The following is a 20,045-nucleotide window of genomic DNA, read 5'->3' as shown; positions in this document are numbered from 1 at the left end:
AAGGAGGGGTACTCCTCCGCCACAGCTAAGAGAATGTCCCTATACCTGAGAAAATCCTCTACCGTGGTATACCAGGCGAAGTGGGCCTCCTTCACGAAGTGGTGCTCGGAGAAACACATAAGACCGCTTAAAGCTTCAGTCCCGGACATAGCTGAGTTTCTAGTGTACCTTAGGGATGAAGTAGGAATGTCAATCCCAGCCATTAAAGGAGTACGAGCCGCCTTAGGCCAAGTCTTCCTCCTGAAAGGCATCGACCTGGGGACCTCGAGACACATAGCGATGCTGATTAGGAGTTTCGAGCAGTCCTGCCCTCCTCAAGCTAGGAGAGTGCCCAAGTGGGACATGGCCAAGGTCCTGAAAATGCTAAGTCGTCCTCCCTTTGAACCCCTGAAAGATATCGGGGACAAAGACCTCACCCTCAAGACCGTCTTCTTGCTAGCCTTGGCTTCGGCTAAGAGAGTGGGCGAGATCCATGGTCTGTCTTACGACGTTGCGCACTCCAAAGGGTGGAAAGAAGTGTCCTTCAGGTTCGTACCCTCCTTTGTGGCGAAGACTCAGAACCCAGCAGTCTGGGACCCGAGGTTTGAAGGTTTCTCAATTCCGGCCATTCCCAAGACAGGCAATACAGAAGACTTGAAGTTATGCCCAGTACGGACGCTCAGAAAGTACCTGGAAAGGACGGCTCATCTCCGACCAGGTACCAAGAACCTCTTCGTTTCCACAGGTGTTAATAAGAAACAAGTCTCCAAGAACACCTTTTCCTTCTGGCTGAGACAAGTCATCGCTAGAACCTATGAAGAGGATAAAATGGCAGTGCCAGGCACTCCCCGCCCCCATGACATCAGGGGTCTGAGCACCTCCTTGGCCTTTGAGAGAAACATGGCGGTGGGGCAGATCCTGCAAGCAGGCACTTGGTCGCACCAGTCGACCTTTACTGCCCACTACCTCAAGGATTATTCAAGAAAATCCTTGGACGGGTTCTCCATTGGGACAGTCATTGCCGCCCTCCAAACTGTGTAGCGGTAGGCCAGAAGATGTCCCCAACGGTGAATAAATTCTTCGCGACTTCATCAGGAGAAAATCACCAGAAGAAATTTTAAGAGGTGAGTCTTAGATAATAGCGTAAGGTTCCGCAGTTACCCTCACTCCGCTCTCTGATAGGCCCCGCATTCCATAGCCCTCTAGGCAGTGTGTGCCGAGTCAAGTGGCAGAATAGCACTCTCGCCTCCTAAAGTATAAGTCTCCAAGAAAAGTAGTTCTCGGTGAGTATTTGTGTGGGAACAAATCAAAAATTTTAAATAATTTTTATTTTTCCTAACATACTCACCGAGAACTACTTTTCGGGTAATGGCCCTCCCTTCCGTCCCCGAGTGCCATCCTTCCATTGCCAAGTTGGGCTAAGCGACGAACTTAATGGGGATGCTGACCCAGAGATGCAGTGACCCGCCCTAATCCTGCCCTCAGGGCGCATTCTCTGGCGGCGGGGGTAAACTTATATAGAACGGAGTAGGGGAGGTAACGGCGGGAAAAACCTTGGTCGAGATTGAGAGATCACAAGTGACTCCAAGAAAAGTAGTTCTCGGTGAGTATGTTAGGAAAAATAAAAATTATTTAAAATTTTTGATTTGGTATGTATTATTATTACAGTACTGTATAGTAAATTCACTACCATAGTGTATTTTACATTTAAAGTCCAATTAAAATTCTTAAAGAAATATTTACAAGTAAAATAAGAGACCTTACAGTTAATATGTATTATCTGCGGAATTTCAGAATTTTTGGGTGGCTCGTAATTTAATTATTTCCAATGAAGGGGTTTTAATATATTTAAAGTTTTATTTTCATCCATCATTAAAGACTGTAATGAAACTTAATCCTTCTTTCAGTTTTGGTAAAATGTTGTTTATTAATGAATGTTAATTTCAGGATATGGTCGGATTTAATCTTGCCGGATTACGCCATCTCGCAGATAGAATGGAGCAAAGATCAGAAGATCAAATGTTTGCTGAAGCAACAATGAAGGTAAAATCAAAACAGCAGAAGAAAAAGAAAAGAGACAGAGCTATAAAACGAGTGCTCATGACTATATAATAAAATTATTTTATTGATTCTGAATGATTTGTAACCATCTCTAAGACTTTTTTTTTCAAGTTTACCATTTACATATACCTTGAAACATTTACTGTACTTTTTAATGATAGAGAAAAGCATCTTTCTATATTTTTATAATAAATGGAAGCTTGGATTATATAATTCAATAAACAAGACATCTAGTATGGTACTTGAGGAATTTTCTAGCAGCTGACATAATCCTTTAGTTGGAAAGCTGAGGATCATCATCTGTAAGTATAGACTGTTGCCCTTCCTGCCCTGCGGTGAATTCATGTTAGGTATACTGGGGCCGTGTTGAGTATGAGGAACTTCTAACTTTTTCTCTTGTTTTATCAACTCTACTGTTTCAACATTATGAAGTGACAATACGTTGAAACTGTAACTTGTTCCAAGTTACTTGACTCCTATAGATTTTTCTAGCTATGCCGAGATTGTATTTGTCATCCATATTAGGCGAGTTTTAGGGTATAATTAAACATTTCTTTAAGTTATATTCGGTCTCATTAAGAGGGTCAGTATCTTCATGTATTCCACACATCATCTGAACCTCCTTGTCAGGATTAGAATTTTGTCCATATTTTAATTTTATTCACCATTTGTGTCTAGCATTATTTTAGAATGGCTGGTATAGATTTGATTTAGGGGATAATTACTCGAGGCTTATATGCCCTTGCACTATTCTATTTAGAGAGACTAACAAACCGGTAATCTCGAACTAAGTTTCTTTTAATCACAGAATTACTAACTTGTCCTACTGAGGAAGATGTAGCTTTTAGGCCCCTGCACACAGCCAATTTTCAGTGGATGGTGGCGATAAATGAAATGCATGTTACTATGGATGCCTGCACGCGAACCAAATTTTAGTGGCAGGCTGTTCACAACTTTCACTATTTGTTACACTGCCTTCTCCTTACTGTGGAGAAGATGAAAATTTTCGGAATGAATAGTACACGAATCCCAGGTAAGTATTAAAATTATTTTAATTTAAAAATCAATATAACCAAGTTGTACATTGGAATAAAATGCAAGTAGTTCATGTACTTCAAACTCAAAATCTCACTTCTTGTAGACAAATTATTTTTTGTCAATTTTTAAGGGGGCCTATTTTATAAGGGTCAATAACTGTATATGGTTAAAAATCAAGTAGTGCTTAGGGTACATTGAATTAAGATTAAGCATACAGTATATTACTCAATGATGAAAGATCAGTAAACCATAAGTTACTTTGATATTCTGCATAGCATATAAAGTACATATGGTCCCTTATTTGTTGTTACAATTTGTAAGCATGCTCCTCTGATATCTCTTATTTTGGAAGTCAACTTTGGCTCGTTTGATATCTCTTATCAACTTGCTAATTTCATATTGAAGACAGATGCAGCATTCAACGAAATCTGGTTCACCTGTTGCACATCTTTACCTTTTCCTAGAGTTCTTGGTTAAGAAACTTTATCTACTGCGATCATGGCTGCAATTTTCAACCTGTTGACATTCACTAAGAATGTTCTAACTGTGTAGCCCAAGTCATCAACTCTCTGTCAGCTGACCCATTTGTACAGGTCATAGATACTAGGGCCAGTATAAGTCTCCTAGCAGACGTCATGTAGAGACCATGGGAATAGATAACAAGACGTGGAGTTTGTTAAGTAATTCAAGGTTATCACTTTCCATTTGACCTTGGAGGTTTCTTACATTCTTTAAAAGGTGGCAAAGAGATTTATCCCAAAACTGTAGTTTTACAATAGCCTCTTCATGTTTTCGAAGAATTTAGGAGGTTGGAGAATGTTTTAAGCCTTGGTTACTTCGACAAATTTTCATCATTTTTGGATGAAGAAAAGACAATTCGGAAGAGTAGATTCCTTGCATCCATAAACCTAAATGATGTTTACTTGCATATTCTAGTTCGTCCCACATTTTGAGTTTCTGCTTTTGAATGGTAGGCGTTTGTTTCAGATTAACCCCAATTTGTCATTCAACAGCTTGGGACCACCTCAGAGACTGGTTAGTTGTACCTTCAGTTTTGGAGACTTGCGTTCATTACCTAGCCCTTTTCTTTAGTATGGTAAATTATTGTGTTTACAGGTCAACCCGCACCTTTCTTCATAAGTCCTTGAACATATGAATTAATGCACTAAGGCAACAAATATAATCATTGTAAGACACTAAGCTTCTTGGAGCTTGTGGATGATTCCATGAGTGATCATCCGAGGGAGAGATGGTTCATCCAGTGTGCCACTACTATCTCGTGAGCAGTGGGCCAACTGGGTCCTGAAGAGATGAGATTCAGTCGTCTTCATGTTCCAAACAGGTGCCGAGGAGGAAAATTAATTTTCCCCGAAACTCCTCAGTAATATTAATCAGCGTCTTTGATTCCTCTTAAAGATATCGAGGCAGTGACCAATAAGGGGAGGAAGGCGAGTCAAGGCTCCTTCCTCCACAGGGCTTATAGATTTCAGCCCTCATGGTCGACACCGGCCTGAGGCTTCTCCGGCCCAGAGACAAGGCTATAAGACCATTAATTTTGGTTAAAGTCAATAACAGCTCAAAAAGGGTAATCCCCAAGAAGGTTGCCCCAACCAGAGGATGAGGTGGGAGACTTGGTGGACAATGTCCATGCTGGGATGGCTTCCTTCCCATGGTACCAACGGTACGTGGATGCCTGAAACTCAGGGGGCAGAGATGGCAATGCTACAGTCTGAACCCCCGGACTGTAAGTGTTCTCTGATCAGATTACATTGTCCCATTTACCAGCTCTCCTTCGCCAATGAGAGCGTTATTCTTCGGGCAGAAGTCCAGGTCATGTTAGAGAAGGGAGTCCTACAAGAGGTCCCCTGGCTATCACAGTTGACCTTTCCTTGTAGAAAAACAAAAAGTGGTTGAAGACTGGTCATTGATCTCTTGACCATGAACAAATTTGTCCAACAAGGTGGAGACCGCAGCCACGGTCATGGATTATTGGACCTTAAGGATATGTACTTCCAGATCACATTGTATACCAATTCAGGGCGCTGTGCTTCAGCCTGTCGACAGACTCTTAGTGTTTACTCCGTTATCTAGATGACTGGCTGATCCTGGTGGACTCTGTAGACCCTTCTCCTCCATCAAGGCAGTCTGCTCCAGTTTTGCCTCATTCTGGAGATTGTGGTAAAAGAGCTAAATTAGGACATGGTATACCTGGGGATGAGGATAAATGCCATTAAGAAAAAAATCTTCCCTTCGCAGAACAGCATTGCAAGATTCCAAGTAGCACAAAATTCCCTTCGTCAAGACTCACTGCTATCCCACCAGTGGCAGCAACCTTCAGGCCACCTGGCCTTGTTAAGCGCCTACTGCCAAAGTCGCTTTAGCATGCATTCACTTCCATGGCAATTGAAGACCTTATGGTCTTGGGGCAGGCACCCTCTCAGAATGGGTATTCCAAGGGACAGGGCAAAAGAGAGACTAGAGTTGGTGGAGACTAGACTCCAACAGTCTCAGAAGTGTGGATCGATACAGTAGTTGGGACCAATTGGTCTTCAAGTCCTCGGAGAGCGAACAAAGTACAGTAATGACTTTGTGGAATTTGCCTAAGTACAGTAATGACTTTGTGGAATTTGCCTATCATAGACCTGGTTTTAATGTCCCTAAACCTGAACCTTCTGGTGTACTGCTTGCCAGTACCAGACCCACTGCCGCCATTCCAGGATCCCTTCCTACATCCATGGGACAAATCTGTATGTTTATGCATTCCCTCTGTTCTGCTCTTGAGGAAAGCCCTCAACAGTGTCATATTAACAATCAACCTATCAATTACTAATAGCTCTATGGCGGCACCAAAATGGTATCCAGACCTTTTACTGCTGCTGGCAGAGCTTTCGAGGGAGTTACCTCCCGTCCCCAACCTGTTGTGTCAACTGTACATCCTAGGACCTGGTCAACACGTGGTATAGTTGCCTCTCCTCCCTCACAGGACTACTAGCAGTTGGTCGAGGACTGGGGTTATGCTAATTTCTATCTCCTATGTAAAAAAAACACACATTTATATAGTTAGGAAAAATACAAATTACTTGAAAATTTGTCGTATTTAAAACAAATTAGTTATATTTAAAAAATAAAATAAAATATAAGACTTATCTTCCCACAGAAACCAGCAATCTGGATTCATAAGTTTGTGATGTAATAAGTGTGATAGGTACATAACTATTACAATTCAAATTATTATAGATGCGCTGTTCAGTGACAATTGTGCATATTGTACATATAAGAATTAAAATTTTACTTATCCACTACCTGTGGGGGAGGCTTTCAAATGCAATACATGTGAATAAGGTTGGCCAACTGTGTGTGTATAACTATACAATAATACACTTATTAATAGGGACTTGCCAAATTAAGACATATGATTTGGAAATCCAATCAATATTGATAAAGTATATTACGGCATCAAATTTTCCCTAAAGTGAAATGATCCAGAACAATGCTAAAGTGCCACTAAAGGTTTAATTTTTATCTAATTAATGTAACACATTTAAATATAAGGGAAACCTACAGCAAACAAACAACTGCGAGTTTGGCAAATTTATCATGGTGCAGACTCGTAACATAATAAATAGAGGATATTGGAAAGACACAAAGATATATTCAACTAACAACATAAAGCCTGAAAAGTTGTTTATCTTTTTTTCATAGTATCTGAGTGCCCCACCAATTACAGCATTTCATACTTTTAAAAGTATTACAGTTTTCTCTAAACATGTAATTGGAGATTTGATATCTTAAGCTTAAATGAAATATAGTAAACAATGTATAAACTATGGACATACTAGTGGATTACTGTCATCAGTTGCATGTTTACGACAATTGATGTGTATACAGTATTCAGTTCTATATTAGCTACACATATCAAGAAAATAATCATTTAGACTTTGACCAATTAATACACTTGCATGTCAATAGTTGACACAGTTATTTAGAGGACAGAATTTTAAATCCTCTAAAAATAAAAATTTCAAATAAAATGCAAGCCATCTTGCATTCTACTTCTGGATGCCATAGTGAAAAGATCTGCGCAAAATAAGAATTGTACTGTACTATGAAAGTCACAAAAAAAAATATATGTATATACTTCAGTGCTTCAAAGGTTTACTAAGCTAACCCCACAAACACACACCCATTAAATGTTCCTATGCTGTTCCCTTTTTTTTATTGTTAAAAATATTACTGCGGAGTTCTGGGCAACGAGAACTATTTGAGCACAACTCTCCCACCCCCAAAGATGCATGGAACTGGCTAGTAAATCTGTGAAGCTCTTAGATGACACCCAAACAAAAATGACACCATCATTTATAAGTTTGTAATGACTTACACTTGTTTGGAGTGAAACACCTAATGAGAAACCACTCTCATTCAGTCTCCACCAAAGTTTAGATTAAGTAATTATGGAATTAATATAAATATACTTTATATATATATAATATATTGGCAATAGAGGAAAAAAAAAAGTTGTATATAAATAAAAATAGAAAATATCTTCAAATTAAGGTTAGCTCTTATTATAGAAGCCAATATTAAACTATGACATTAAACATGCACTACCTCTTTCATGCAAAGAAAATTATGATAACACATTAGTACAGTCTGGATACTGTCACTTCTAATATCCAGTGCTTTGTGCAACATTTGATGGAGACTGTACAAGGTGATTAAAAAAAATAAAGCCAGCACACAGACAGATGATAATAATACCACACATTTTGCGGGCATTCCTACAGAGCGAAACACCAATACACACTAAGGGTCCAGTTCAAGGTTCCTCAAGTATGCTTAGTTGTAGATACCACCAAGGTGCTTCAATTCATCCCTCTGTGTGCTGTCTCACGCAGACAATGGGCTTTACGATCCAGACCACAACCCCCCCACTAAAGAGAAACAGTATTATTACCGTACGTATTCCTTTATTATTTCTTGTGGGGCTATGGCCTTTGCTGCTCACAGTTTGTTATACTAGTTTGAAAATACATTTCTCATTACTACTGTAAATTTATTGATGACAAGCTCTGAAAAAATTTGTCTTTTAATTCTAGTTCTTGTTGCTTCAAAAAGGGGATTAGTGTATGAAACAGCATTTTTCATTATTTCCCTCAATGTAATCAGTTTTACATTACTTAAATTATATTAAACAAATTTGAATAACTTTTAATTTATACAATAGATATGAGACTTTATGAAACCTGCGAGATGATTGGATAAAAATCCCCAAGAAATATCTAGCTTTAACTATACAAAAATGTCAAAATATCCACATTAATAAAATTTCAATTTTGATTCCTGTGAGCAGCCCATCACATAATCCGACGATCATCCAACATCTATACTTTGCATTTAATTAATGAATGCCCATTAGCTAAAAGAATTATGTATGTAACAGCTTACTGGATAAAGCATTATTATAAGTTGCAGTATGGAGTAATTTGCAAGGGTTGGAGGAACAAATTTTTGAAATTTTCCAGACTACACAAGTAAGCTGTAACAGAATGCTTTGTAATGTATGATTTCCAGCATGCTCATTTCTATAAAATGGTCAGTAACTATAAATCTAATTCATGAGTTCCAAGATGGAAATGGGAGTTTAAAAGAAGTGACCCAACCATCCACCCTGTCAACTTACTCCAATACCGACACCTACACCTGGACCAAGACTACAGTACATTCATAATCAGGAGGCCACTCACTGGTTGACTTTTACTCCATCTTTGCTACCATGGTGCTGTGTCCATTGATACTCGAACGTAATTTTCAGAAATAACATATGACCTACAATAATTGTACTAGAATAATGTCAGGTACTATTTTGACTTTCTTTACACCATTTCACTGATCTGCAACATGGAGGCCAAGTCAGCCAGCGTGTGCTCTACCACAACACTTCACTAGTTCTATGCAAAGTATAGCAGATGCACACAACGAGCAAACTCCGACCAGGATATCTGTGAGGTCAAAATGTAGTTTCCAGGCAGAATAAATTATGTATTTACCTTTAATTAATCTTAATTTTTAGTTACAAAATGAACTAATGTTTACAACCACAGCACCCAAATTTTATTAAATTTTGCTAAGATGGGATTCATACTCTGGTTTATTTCTGCCTGGATCTCAAGTTGCATGTTGACCACAGGTACCACAGACATCATGCAAGATTTCTGATCCGAGTTTCTAATTTTTTTTGCGTTACAGAAGTAACTTTTTTCCATTCATAAGAATGAGTTTTTCATTTTTTTGGTTTGCAATATATAATTATTGCAATTTTCTGCTGTTACATAGATATTTTAAGATTCTACAGTGTTGAAATCTCCTCAGCCAGTAAGAATGGCCACTCAAAAGAGGGTGCAAAACATCTTCTGACTTGTAGCAAGTCTCTGATTAAGAGGGGACACTCAACACCTGGCATCCTTCAAATAGTTCCCTTCTCCACAGCTACTTTGGAAGGGGGGGTAGGGCTTTACTTGCAAGTCATGATCTTTAAATACTCCAATGCATTATGCGCAGCAGATGATTGAGCTTCCTTCAAGCTCGGACCCGTGCCATAACACACAGCCACAGGCATTGTTGACAATTGAACGAGACACTGATGCTGACCTACAGAAAAAAAAAAAAAGTTAAAAATATGAAATTTTTTTTAATAAAATGCTAAACTAAGAATTTTTTTTTTTAAATAAAGTTTTAAGATACAAACAGCAGCTTATATCAAAATCAAATTTTACACTGAAACACATGAAATTTTTATAAGGTAAAACCCCAAGTGAAACAAGAAGTCTGGTAAACCCAAGATCTCCAAAGTGAAGATATATTTTGTTAAAATCTAATTTTCACTTTCCACTCGACATGCTTTTTTACCCCTCCAAAATATCCTTTAATACATTAGCGACTTCATACTACTCTACTTGGCAATATAAAAAGTATGGGTAAAAATATATTCTAACAGACTTCCAAAGCCTTTAGACATTAATGTTATGTTTTTGTAGTCATTATTACTATTCCTATTATTATTACAAGCTAAGCTATAACCCTGGTTAGAAAAGAAATGCTACAAACCCAAGGGTTCCAACATGGAAAAATAGCCCAGTGATAAAAAGAAAAAAAAACTACAAGAAGTAATAAACAATCAAAATAATCCGAGACAGTGGAAGGACATGGTACAGAGAATATGGCACTACCCAAGACTAAAGAACAATAGTTTAATTTTGGAGAGTCCTACGAAAAGCTGCTTACCCGAGCTAAAGTCTCTCTTCTACCCTTACCAAAAGGAGTGTAGCCACTGAACAGTTACTGTGTAATAGTTAACCTCTTGAGTGAAGAGGAATTGTTTGGTAATCTCAGTGTTGTCAGGTATATGATGACAGAGGAGAATGTGGAAAGACTAGGCCAGACTATTTGGAGTAACTCATTCCAGGTCTTACATATTACAGAGTTGGTTTAAGAATGTTTCTTTAAAGCAACAAACTACTCGTACATAAGGGCATACAATAACAATAGTGAAATAACGATCTTTGAATATGTTTAGACAAATTTTCCTCCATATCTATTAGGTGCACTACAATAGCCCTTGATCTATTACTGCTTAAATGTCATTGCTTATCCAGGAAGGTAATTTTTATGATTTGTGAATCTTGCTTTATATAACTACCTTCCTGGTAAATTCTAAGCTTGAAAATTAGTGAACTCATTACTTCCTAAATTATTATCAAATTTACCAAATATGTTTCCTAACCACAAACCTGAGTCCTTTACTAAGAGTGTGCTTTATAATAAAGTCGCGGTAATCAGCTCGAGGATGGCGGGTAACTACCGCCTACCCTTACATGAAATTGAGTTCTACCATTGACAATAAACCTAGGACTTGTTGGGGCAGGAAGTATAACTTGAAGGACTTGAATTTCTAGGTAGGATAAAAATACATGACTTTGATTTGTTCCTACATGAATACAAACCTCTATGTGGAGGACATGTATGAATATACAGTATGGTTATTTATGAGAAATGGGTTTGCATCTTTCCCCCTCTCTGCTTCCTCTTTTCGGGAACAGGACTAAAGTTCCGTAATAAATTTGCCTCCTGCCTGGAGAATCAGGATGCTATGCTCTTCCTTCTCAAGTTACCTGTTTGGTGTGCCTAGAAGGTATTGCTCTAAGGTCCCTGACATGATCAGACACCACATGCAAATAAGACTGCCAAGTGTTGGAACATTGATGTTTAGAAGTTGGCAATGTATGAAGATTCCATGGCAGCAGGCTCAGGTATCAGTTTGTCGTGCCCTTGTGCTTGAGACTCTTCGTCATGAGCTTTGTCATCATCCATGTAGACAATGCTGGTTCAATTGGATGAGAGTCTATCCATAAGGTAGAGGGCCTCGGGAGAACATGGGCAGCAGGAGATTATTTTCACGGGTAGAGAGTAGGAAGTTCTGTTGACCAAAGATCTCGGAATTGACCTTGTATGACCCTGCATGAGTAATACTGGCTTTGAACCTTGAGGGGCATTAAAAAGCTGATTAATGAAATAATAAATGAATGCCAATAGGGTTGTAGCTTAGCTAATAGTAATAATACCCTGATGAATGTAAGCTCCGTCTCGTGATTCTCTGCTAACGCTGATCTGAATTAATCATGTGTTGGGTCCATGTCCTTTGACCCCTCCCACAAGAGAGGAATCTCGGCATGTAGCTCAGGAAAATTGTTTGTCTATTTGGAGACTGAATCAAGAACACAAACGGGCTAATATTCTGTAAATGAAGGGATTACAACTTTAGAGGATGACTCCTAAGAGTCCAAGGTGCTCCTGTGCCCTCAGAGATTGGAGAAGCTCTTGATGAGCAAATGTAAGTGTGACACTAAGTAGCTCATCATATGGAAGCCTGTTGGTGGTGAGGATTCTTATCAATGCAAGTACATGATAAAATGGTATCTCAATGATTGTAAGAGCAGTCTTGTGACTCAAAACATCACAAGGAAGGAATGAATTCAACTGCACGGTGTTAAAGCAGGCAAAGGTCGATCACCCAGTGATGTTGAGCGTGTAGAATAGTCTTATGGCGAGATCAGTCAATGGGGACGAAAATGTCTGTGATAAGACAGCCTGCTAACATCATACTCGCACTGATTGTTAACTGTGCACTCCACCACGACCGTTCTGCTCCACCATGACCGTTCTGCTTGACTTCCCTCCTCCTAGGTGATTTCTCAAACTTTTTGAAGGAAAAAGCATGCACTTCCCTTCCTGAGAAAGGTAAACAGTAGAAGTGAAGACAGTTGTCCCATAATGGGAAGAAACTTTGGTACACACTGCGTATGCTACGTTTGTCCACCCTTGTACTGTGGGAAGTGCAAGATAAAATTTATCCGATAGCGGAAAGAAATGTCTGAAGCACAACTTAAGTCTCTAAAAGAATGCAGTGCCCTTTAAAAAACTTGTAATGCTATAACTTTTCTCCTGAAGATGTCATTGAAGGATCAAGGAATTCAATTCATGACAGTATATAGGATTCACAAGAGAAAGCTCCAACTATTTCACCCAGAGTTTGCATGGAGGAAGATTCTCCTTTCAAGCATTACTGTAACCATGTACCCCTCCTCCTCCTCAAAGGTAAAGTGGAAGTTAATCTCAATATTTTTATTTTTATTGTGAATTATTAATCAATTCTGATATTCAAGAGATTATAATTTGTTCATTAAATTACATAACAAACCTTTAAAAATTAGTGTACGTATGTGTATTGATGGATGTGTAGCAAACGAGTGTATGTCCTTTGCTGTATTTCTTATGGGAAAAATTGTTTTAGTTTATGAGCTCCCTCCCAAAACAAATTAAACATGTAAAGCAAGATACTAAGGTACTACAGTATACATAAAAATACATATTCAGGTAAGAAAAGTATTGTATTGTAAAATTTCTGGATGATAAAAACACCACATCTACCAGATTTACACTTGTACTGTCCAATAAATCTACTATATACCATATCATACAGTACTTTAGTGGTATATTTTTTTTTATTTGAAGTAAAAACATCAAAATTAATCTTCTTACCTGCTATTGACAATTCCTCTATATCCACATAAGTTACAACAAAGTTAGCTTCTTGTGCAATATCTTGAAGAATCTGGGCGAAATTCAGATTTATGTTATTCAAGGACATTGTCTGTGGAATGAAAACAGAGAAAAATTAGTAACTGACATAATTAAATAAAGGAAACCAGACCAGAACGATTTTAAGTTTTGGAAATGCAGAAAATCATAGACTAATTAAGTACAGTGCCTTGCTGCAATACAATTGCTTCATTTTAAAAACCCTCAAGAGAACACTTCAAAATAAAAAAATTTAAGAAAATAGGTGCAGTAAAATGACTTGACACAATATGATTGCAATAATAATACATATTATTGTACAGTTTACACTTGGTTAAACTTGACACAATATGATTGCAATAATAATACATATTATTGTACAGTTTACACTTGGTTAATGTAAATGTACTACTAACGAATAAAAAATTTCTTTTCCATCAAACATTGAAAATCTATTACTACATTTACTGTACATTCTACAATCCTGAGTACCTGTATCTAGTTTCAATACAAATATCAATTCCTTTTCCATTTTCTTAGGAAAACTAAACCTTTCCCTTTTAGATATTTTATGATTAAAGTAAATACAACTTCAAACAATGTTACTCCACCTAGACTTTGTAAGTCAAAAAAAGATAAACCGAACCAACTATTGTGAAGAACTGTATTAACTAGAGCGGCTATGATCATGTAAATACAACTACATACAATGTTACTCTACCTAGACTTTATAAGGCAAGAAAATAAACCCACCAAAATTATGTGAAAAAAAAGTATCAACTACAAGGGGCACTCAGTAGAGCGCAGACCTACGCTGCGGCAGCTTATTTCTTAACCTTTTGCACGACTTTGACCTTAAACATGTATTAATTGGCGTGGATTTTCATGCACTCAAATATGAACCATGTTTGAAGTCTCTGTGAAAACGATATCTAAATTTATGGCTGATTACATAAATTTGACATTCTGCTCGACCATGACCTTGACCTTCCAAAATTTAAGAATTCCCAGCTTTTAACATAACAATCATTACTCTACGATTAAAATTGTGGGCAGGAAGCTGTTCACAAACAAGGGTGTAAACATAACCACCTTCCAACTTCATTGGCAGAGGTAATAACAAAATAAAGGTAAAATTTACTCAGAAGTCAGAAATTTGAGCTATTTCAGGTACTGGTGAAGTTTAAACAGAAAAGTATCTAGTATGGATGGAATGTTTTATGGGAAGTTTTGAAAAAGTATTACTACTAAATTTGCTCAATAAGACTACTTTACCAAACTGCAATGGTAGACCCAAAAGGGGTTAGTGGAGGATTCTCTTTAACTGACAACGCAACAAGGTAAAGCTCAAGTACCTGTAATACGACAGCTAAGGACTTTGAATTGGGGATAGGCTACTTCTATTTGTAGGATTTACTTAATTATAATTTTTCTTCTACATATATTTAGGCTATTGTCTTTTATGAACATATGAAGAACCAATTTTTACTATAATGTGCAAGCAGAACATGAGATCAACCAAGTTTTATTTTAGCGTATAAAGTATGATTATATTAAGTTTATCAAAATATGTTTTGTTTATTTAATACAGCATTATTATAATCTTATCCATAATTTGATTTCTTTCCACTTTTTCAAACGTATTCAAGGACGAGGAAAAAACACGAGCATGATTGCATATGGTTTACCATGTGTATTGTGATAGAATAATACTGCTTATTCTATACATTATTAATTCTGTTAATATTGTTGCTTCATAATGTTACCATACACAACGTGTACGTTTTGGAAGTCAGAACCTCTTAAATGTTCACATCGTTGCCCGCCCAATACTTATATTTATTTTTGTTCATTAAAGAACCTAACTGTGTTACTCTAAATAGAGGTTTTAAATTATTTTCCAACCATAGTCCTTAACTCTCACTGTTTCCTTTAAGATGTTTTACATGATCTTGCAAACGATTGACAAAATGTCTCTGATACATGCATAGTACAGTACTTTTTCCCTTTATTTATTTACTATTATTTATTTTTTTGGAAATTTCCTTACAAGATATTACATGTGAAAACACAATACTTTCCACTGTGATACAACTGTTAACAACTCTTATGGTATCTTAACCCTTTTACCCCCAGGCTATTTGGAAATTTCCAACCCTTAACCCCCAGGAGGTTATTTCTTTTCCCAGCACATTTTGCAGTACAGTATATATTTTTTTTTAAATTGCTCTAACAGCCTTAATTTTTGTCATAGAGAGGTCAGGTTGGACTCATTCTCTTGGAAAATGCCTGAATTTTCTCAAAAAAAAATATCAAAAATATGAAAAAAATATTTTTTATAGCATTTTTTTGCAAGGACGTACCGGTACGTCCATGGGGGTAAAGGGATGGCTTTTGTGAAACGTACCAGTACGTCCTTTGGGGGTAAAAGGGTTAACAAATTACTCTAATATTATTATAATTTGAATTGTCTACTGTTACTGGAAATTCATCTCTCACCGTTCTCTCGTAGCCACACTTCTCTGCTCTTACGAATTGATCGATTGATTCAAGCTAAATTGCAATTTGTTACCATTCAATATATTTTTTTGACTTAAAAATATTTCATAGGTTACGTCGTCGCAACGTAGGTTATACCTAATAATTTGTTTTAAATTCTGAATTACAACTAAGACAGTCAATACTGTTACCTACAATCTGGAGCTCTACATGAAGTCAACAATTTTTTTCCGGATGTTACTTATCATAGACAGACTAGTTATAACTACAGTATTTTTCTCCCGTTTTTCTTTTAACAGAAATCGGAAAATTGAAATTAATCTTTGCTACCATCTGCAGTTTGCTACACAGGGCACACTGTAACCTGTATGGTGAACACGAGACTAAACACCGTCATACTACCTCCGTACAAGCACATTCACTTCTTAAAATATTTGATTTTTCCTTGTTTCCTTTCCTCACTGGGCTATTTACCCAGGTGGAGCCCCTGTGCTTATAAGCATCCTGATTTTCCAACTAGGGTTGTAGCTTAACTAGTAATAATAATAATAATACCTAGACAGTGACTGTAATAAAACACTATTAAGACCAAATTATGTCTGCTTTACATTTTTTTTTTTATTAATCACATTAAGGTATTTACCGTATATTTATTCGTGTTTCCTTCAACAGTGTTTGCATCAACTTCCGGCATAAATTTTTCACAAGATTATTTTGTTTTAAACAACAAATCTTATTTCCTGTCTTCACTGGGCTATTTTCCCTTGTTTGAGCTCTTGAGCTTATAGCATCCTGCCTTTCCAACTATGGTTAGCTTAGCAAATAATAATAATAATTACTACCAACAGCTGAACACACGTAGCAAATAACAAGCGCTCACAAATTCAGAACAGAACGTCTATCTGACTCCTCTAAAAACACAATTACTTAGTACAAACACATCTGACTCTAAAAACAAAATTACTTAGCACAAACACATCTGACTCTAAAAACAAAATTACTTAGCACAAACATGTCTGACTCCTCTAAAAACACAATTACTTAGCACAAACACGTGTGACTCCTCTAAAAACACAATTACTTAGCACAAACATGTCTGACTCTAAAAACAAAATTACTTAGCACAAACACATCTGACTCTAAAAACAAAATTACTTAGCACAATCATGTCTGACTCCTCTAAAAACACAATTACTTAGCACAAACACGTGTGACTCCTCTAAAAACAAAATTACTAAGCACAAACACGTCTGACTCCTCTAAAAACAAAATTACTTAGCACAAACACGTCTGACTCCTGTAATAACACAATTACTTAGCACAAACACGTCTGACTCCTCTAAAAACAAAATTACTTAGCACAAACACGTGTGACTCCTCTAAAAACAAAATTACTTAGCACAAACACGTCTGACTCCTCTAAAAACAAAATTACTTAGCACAAACACGTCTGACTCCTGTAATAACACAATTACTTAGCACAAACACGTCTGACTTCTCTAAAAACAAAATTACTAAGCACAAACACGTCTGATTCCTCTAAAAACAAAATGACTAAACACACACACTCCTCTAACTCCTCTGACTCCTCTAAAAACAAAATTACTTAGCACAAACACGTCTGACTCCTGTAATAACACAATTACTTAGCACAAACACGTGTGACTCCTCTAAAAACAAAATTACTAAGCACAAACATGTCTGACTCCTCTAAAAACAAAATTACTTAGCACAAACATGTCTGACTCCTGTAATAACACAATTACTTAGCACAAACACGTCTGACTCCTCTAAAAACAAAATTACTAAGCACAAACACGTCTGATTCCTCTAAAAACAAAATTACTAAACACACACACGTCTGACTCCTCTAAAAACAAAATTACTAAGCACAAACACGTCTGATTCCTCTAAAAACAAAATGACTAAACACACACACGTCTGACTCCTCTAAAAACAAAATTACTAAGCACAAACACATCTGACTCCTCTAAAAATACAATTACTTAGCACAAACACGTCTGCCTCCTCTAAAAACAAAATTACTTAGCACAAAAGTCTGCCTCCTCTAAAAACAAAATTACTCAGCACAAACACGTCTGCCTCCTCTAAAAACAAAATTACTTAGCACAAACACTTCTAAGTGATATTGTCAACCAATTCTACATAACGAACTTTGAATATACGGTTTAATATACTTAAATAACATGCTTTCACGAACACCAACGGTATTGCACCACGGTACAGAACACGTCGCTAAGGTACGATGCCAGCAAATGATGTAAACAACTTATAATCAGATCAGTGTTGCCAGATATGGGGATTTATCCCTAGATTTGGGGATTTTGGGTGTCTGATGGGGATATTCAGTACAAATTTCTATGCAGAAAAGTTAAAGATGAATAAAACTTTATATTGTTGCAATTAGTTTACTTGCACATATATGAAGAATAGTGCGTAATTTCTATATTAGTAAAGCCTACATGATCAGAAGAAAATATATTTGTGGAAATGGGGATTATTGGGTTGTTTTGAGGATTTTTTTATTACGAGTTTTGGGGATATTTAGACTAACCCATCTGGCAACCCTGGTTACCACCTACTGCTTTTATCATTATTACTATTAGTAGATTTCAATTCTTATTAATTAATGAATAACGATCTCACATTTAAAAAATCCATAATAAAAATAATCAATCGATATACATCTATGTTGTGTAGGCTACATAACATCGAAGAACGTAAAGCAATAAGTTATTTCGTGGAATTTTTTATGGTTTAGTTATCTTATTGTAATTGGCGGTGGTTGTCAAATCAGCAAGACATTAAAACTTATTTTCAAACGAAAAAGCGATATCAATAACTATTAATCCATAATCTACATATATCATCAGGGGTGTTTTAGACCATCAAACAATAAGATGAAAAATTTTAGCGCTCCGAGGCCTTCTTTTTCTTCTAAATAAAGAAAAATCCTAGTCCAAGTGCGCACTCAGTTGTCAACTGATCGTACAGGTACCATTATCGTACGTATGGCAACACGCGAACGTTTGTTAGCTTCGAAATCAGTACTCTGTATTTACTGTTATTTTTTATTCTATTCAAAAAATATATATGTACAACTTATATGCATATAAACAGCTGCCTGTATTCAGTCAAATGTTATCTATCACTTTTAACGGTGTTAAAGACGAAAACTAACGAAAAGTAACGTTCAGTTGACATGGTGACCGATGCATAATTCTGTAGTGTTGAACGTAGCGGTATATTACGTATATAATATTCAAAAGCATTACGATTACTCTCATGAAATAATTAATATGAATTGTTACCGGATTATATTTACAAAAAAATGGCGATAATCAACACAAAACAACGGTCAGTAAATACTATAAACGACGCAGAGATTTTAGATTACACGACTTGGTAACTCAAGGTTCAGCTAGTTTAAGATCATGATTGGGGATTTGTATGAAGAGAGGACAAAATAAAGCGGCATTAAATAAATAATTAAATAGAAATAAATAAATATCTCTCTCTCTCTCTCTCTCTCTCTCTCTCTCTCTCTCTCTCTCTCTCTCTCTCTCTCTCTCTCTCTATATATATATATATATATATATATATATATATATATATATATATATATATATATATATATACTGTATATATATATATATATATATATATAAATATATATATATATATATATATATATATATATATATATATATATATATATATATATATATATATATAAATATATATATATATATATATATATATATATATATATATTAAATAAGAACATTTCTGGTCGCAATGAGAAGTTATTCAGCAAGCAACCAAAAATTAGGCATGAAACCATGGTAGAAATAAAAGGAAGCGATCACGTAAATTTTGGTTTAAGAAATAAATGATAGCTATATTTGTGGCATTTCAATACCTATTAGCATTTTTCAATATTATTTTTCAACCCAAGATAAAATTTTTCTGAATGTTTCCAACTATGAACTATGAGATGTGTGCAAAATGAGAGAGAAATATCAACTCCACATAGAAATGGGAATATCAAGACAAGGAAAGGAAGAAATTGAGTTATATGTGTTATCTCCGCGTTAAAAGTCGAATTCTAATCATCATACTGATAACAGCACTTATGTCATCCTTGTCGTTACTGATAACAATTTCGTTACATGCATTATAGTCGTATTCATGACTTTCTAACATTGTCTTGTCCGAATTATATCTATTCTATATACCCTGACTATTCCTCTAATTTTGGGAGGTAGATGACATAAAAAAGGGCACTTTTTAGCTCATCCTTCCATTTCGAC

General features: G+C 36.2%; 2 protein-coding genes across 4 annotated transcripts in view; one reads left to right on the top strand and one right to left on the bottom strand.

Moving 5' to 3' along the window:
- LOC137647207 (WD repeat-containing protein 3) overlaps positions 1-2,108 on the top strand; it is a 145,060-nt gene extending 142,952 nt beyond the window's left edge. The window contains exon 19 of the mRNA XM_068380541.1: positions 1,927-2,108. Coding sequence (XP_068236642.1) covers positions 1,927-2,091 — 165 coding nt within the window. The 3' untranslated portion in view covers positions 2,092-2,108. The remainder of the gene's footprint in view (positions 1-1,926) is intronic.
- Positions 2,109-6,657: 4,549 nt separating this feature from the next.
- LOC137647208 (protein Loquacious-like) overlaps positions 6,658-20,045 on the bottom strand; it is a 73,672-nt gene continuing 60,284 nt past the window's right edge. For all 3 annotated transcript variants that reach the window (XM_068380542.1, XM_068380544.1, XM_068380543.1), the window contains exons 9-10: positions 13,174-13,285; positions 6,658-9,726 (exon numbers count right to left, since the gene is read on the bottom strand). In XM_068380542.1, coding sequence (XP_068236643.1) covers positions 9,590-9,726; positions 13,174-13,285 — 249 coding nt within the window. In that variant the 3' untranslated portion in view covers positions 6,658-9,589. The remainder of the gene's footprint in view (positions 9,727-13,173; positions 13,286-20,045) is intronic.

Source organism: Palaemon carinicauda, chromosome 9 (assembly GCF_036898095.1).
Source record: "Palaemon carinicauda isolate YSFRI2023 chromosome 9, ASM3689809v2, whole genome shotgun sequence".
Lineage (NCBI taxonomy): Eukaryota > Metazoa > Arthropoda > Malacostraca > Decapoda > Palaemonidae > Palaemon > Palaemon carinicauda.
The sequence above is the reverse complement of the archived record's forward strand: the minus strand, read 5'-3'. Positions and strand labels throughout refer to the sequence as shown.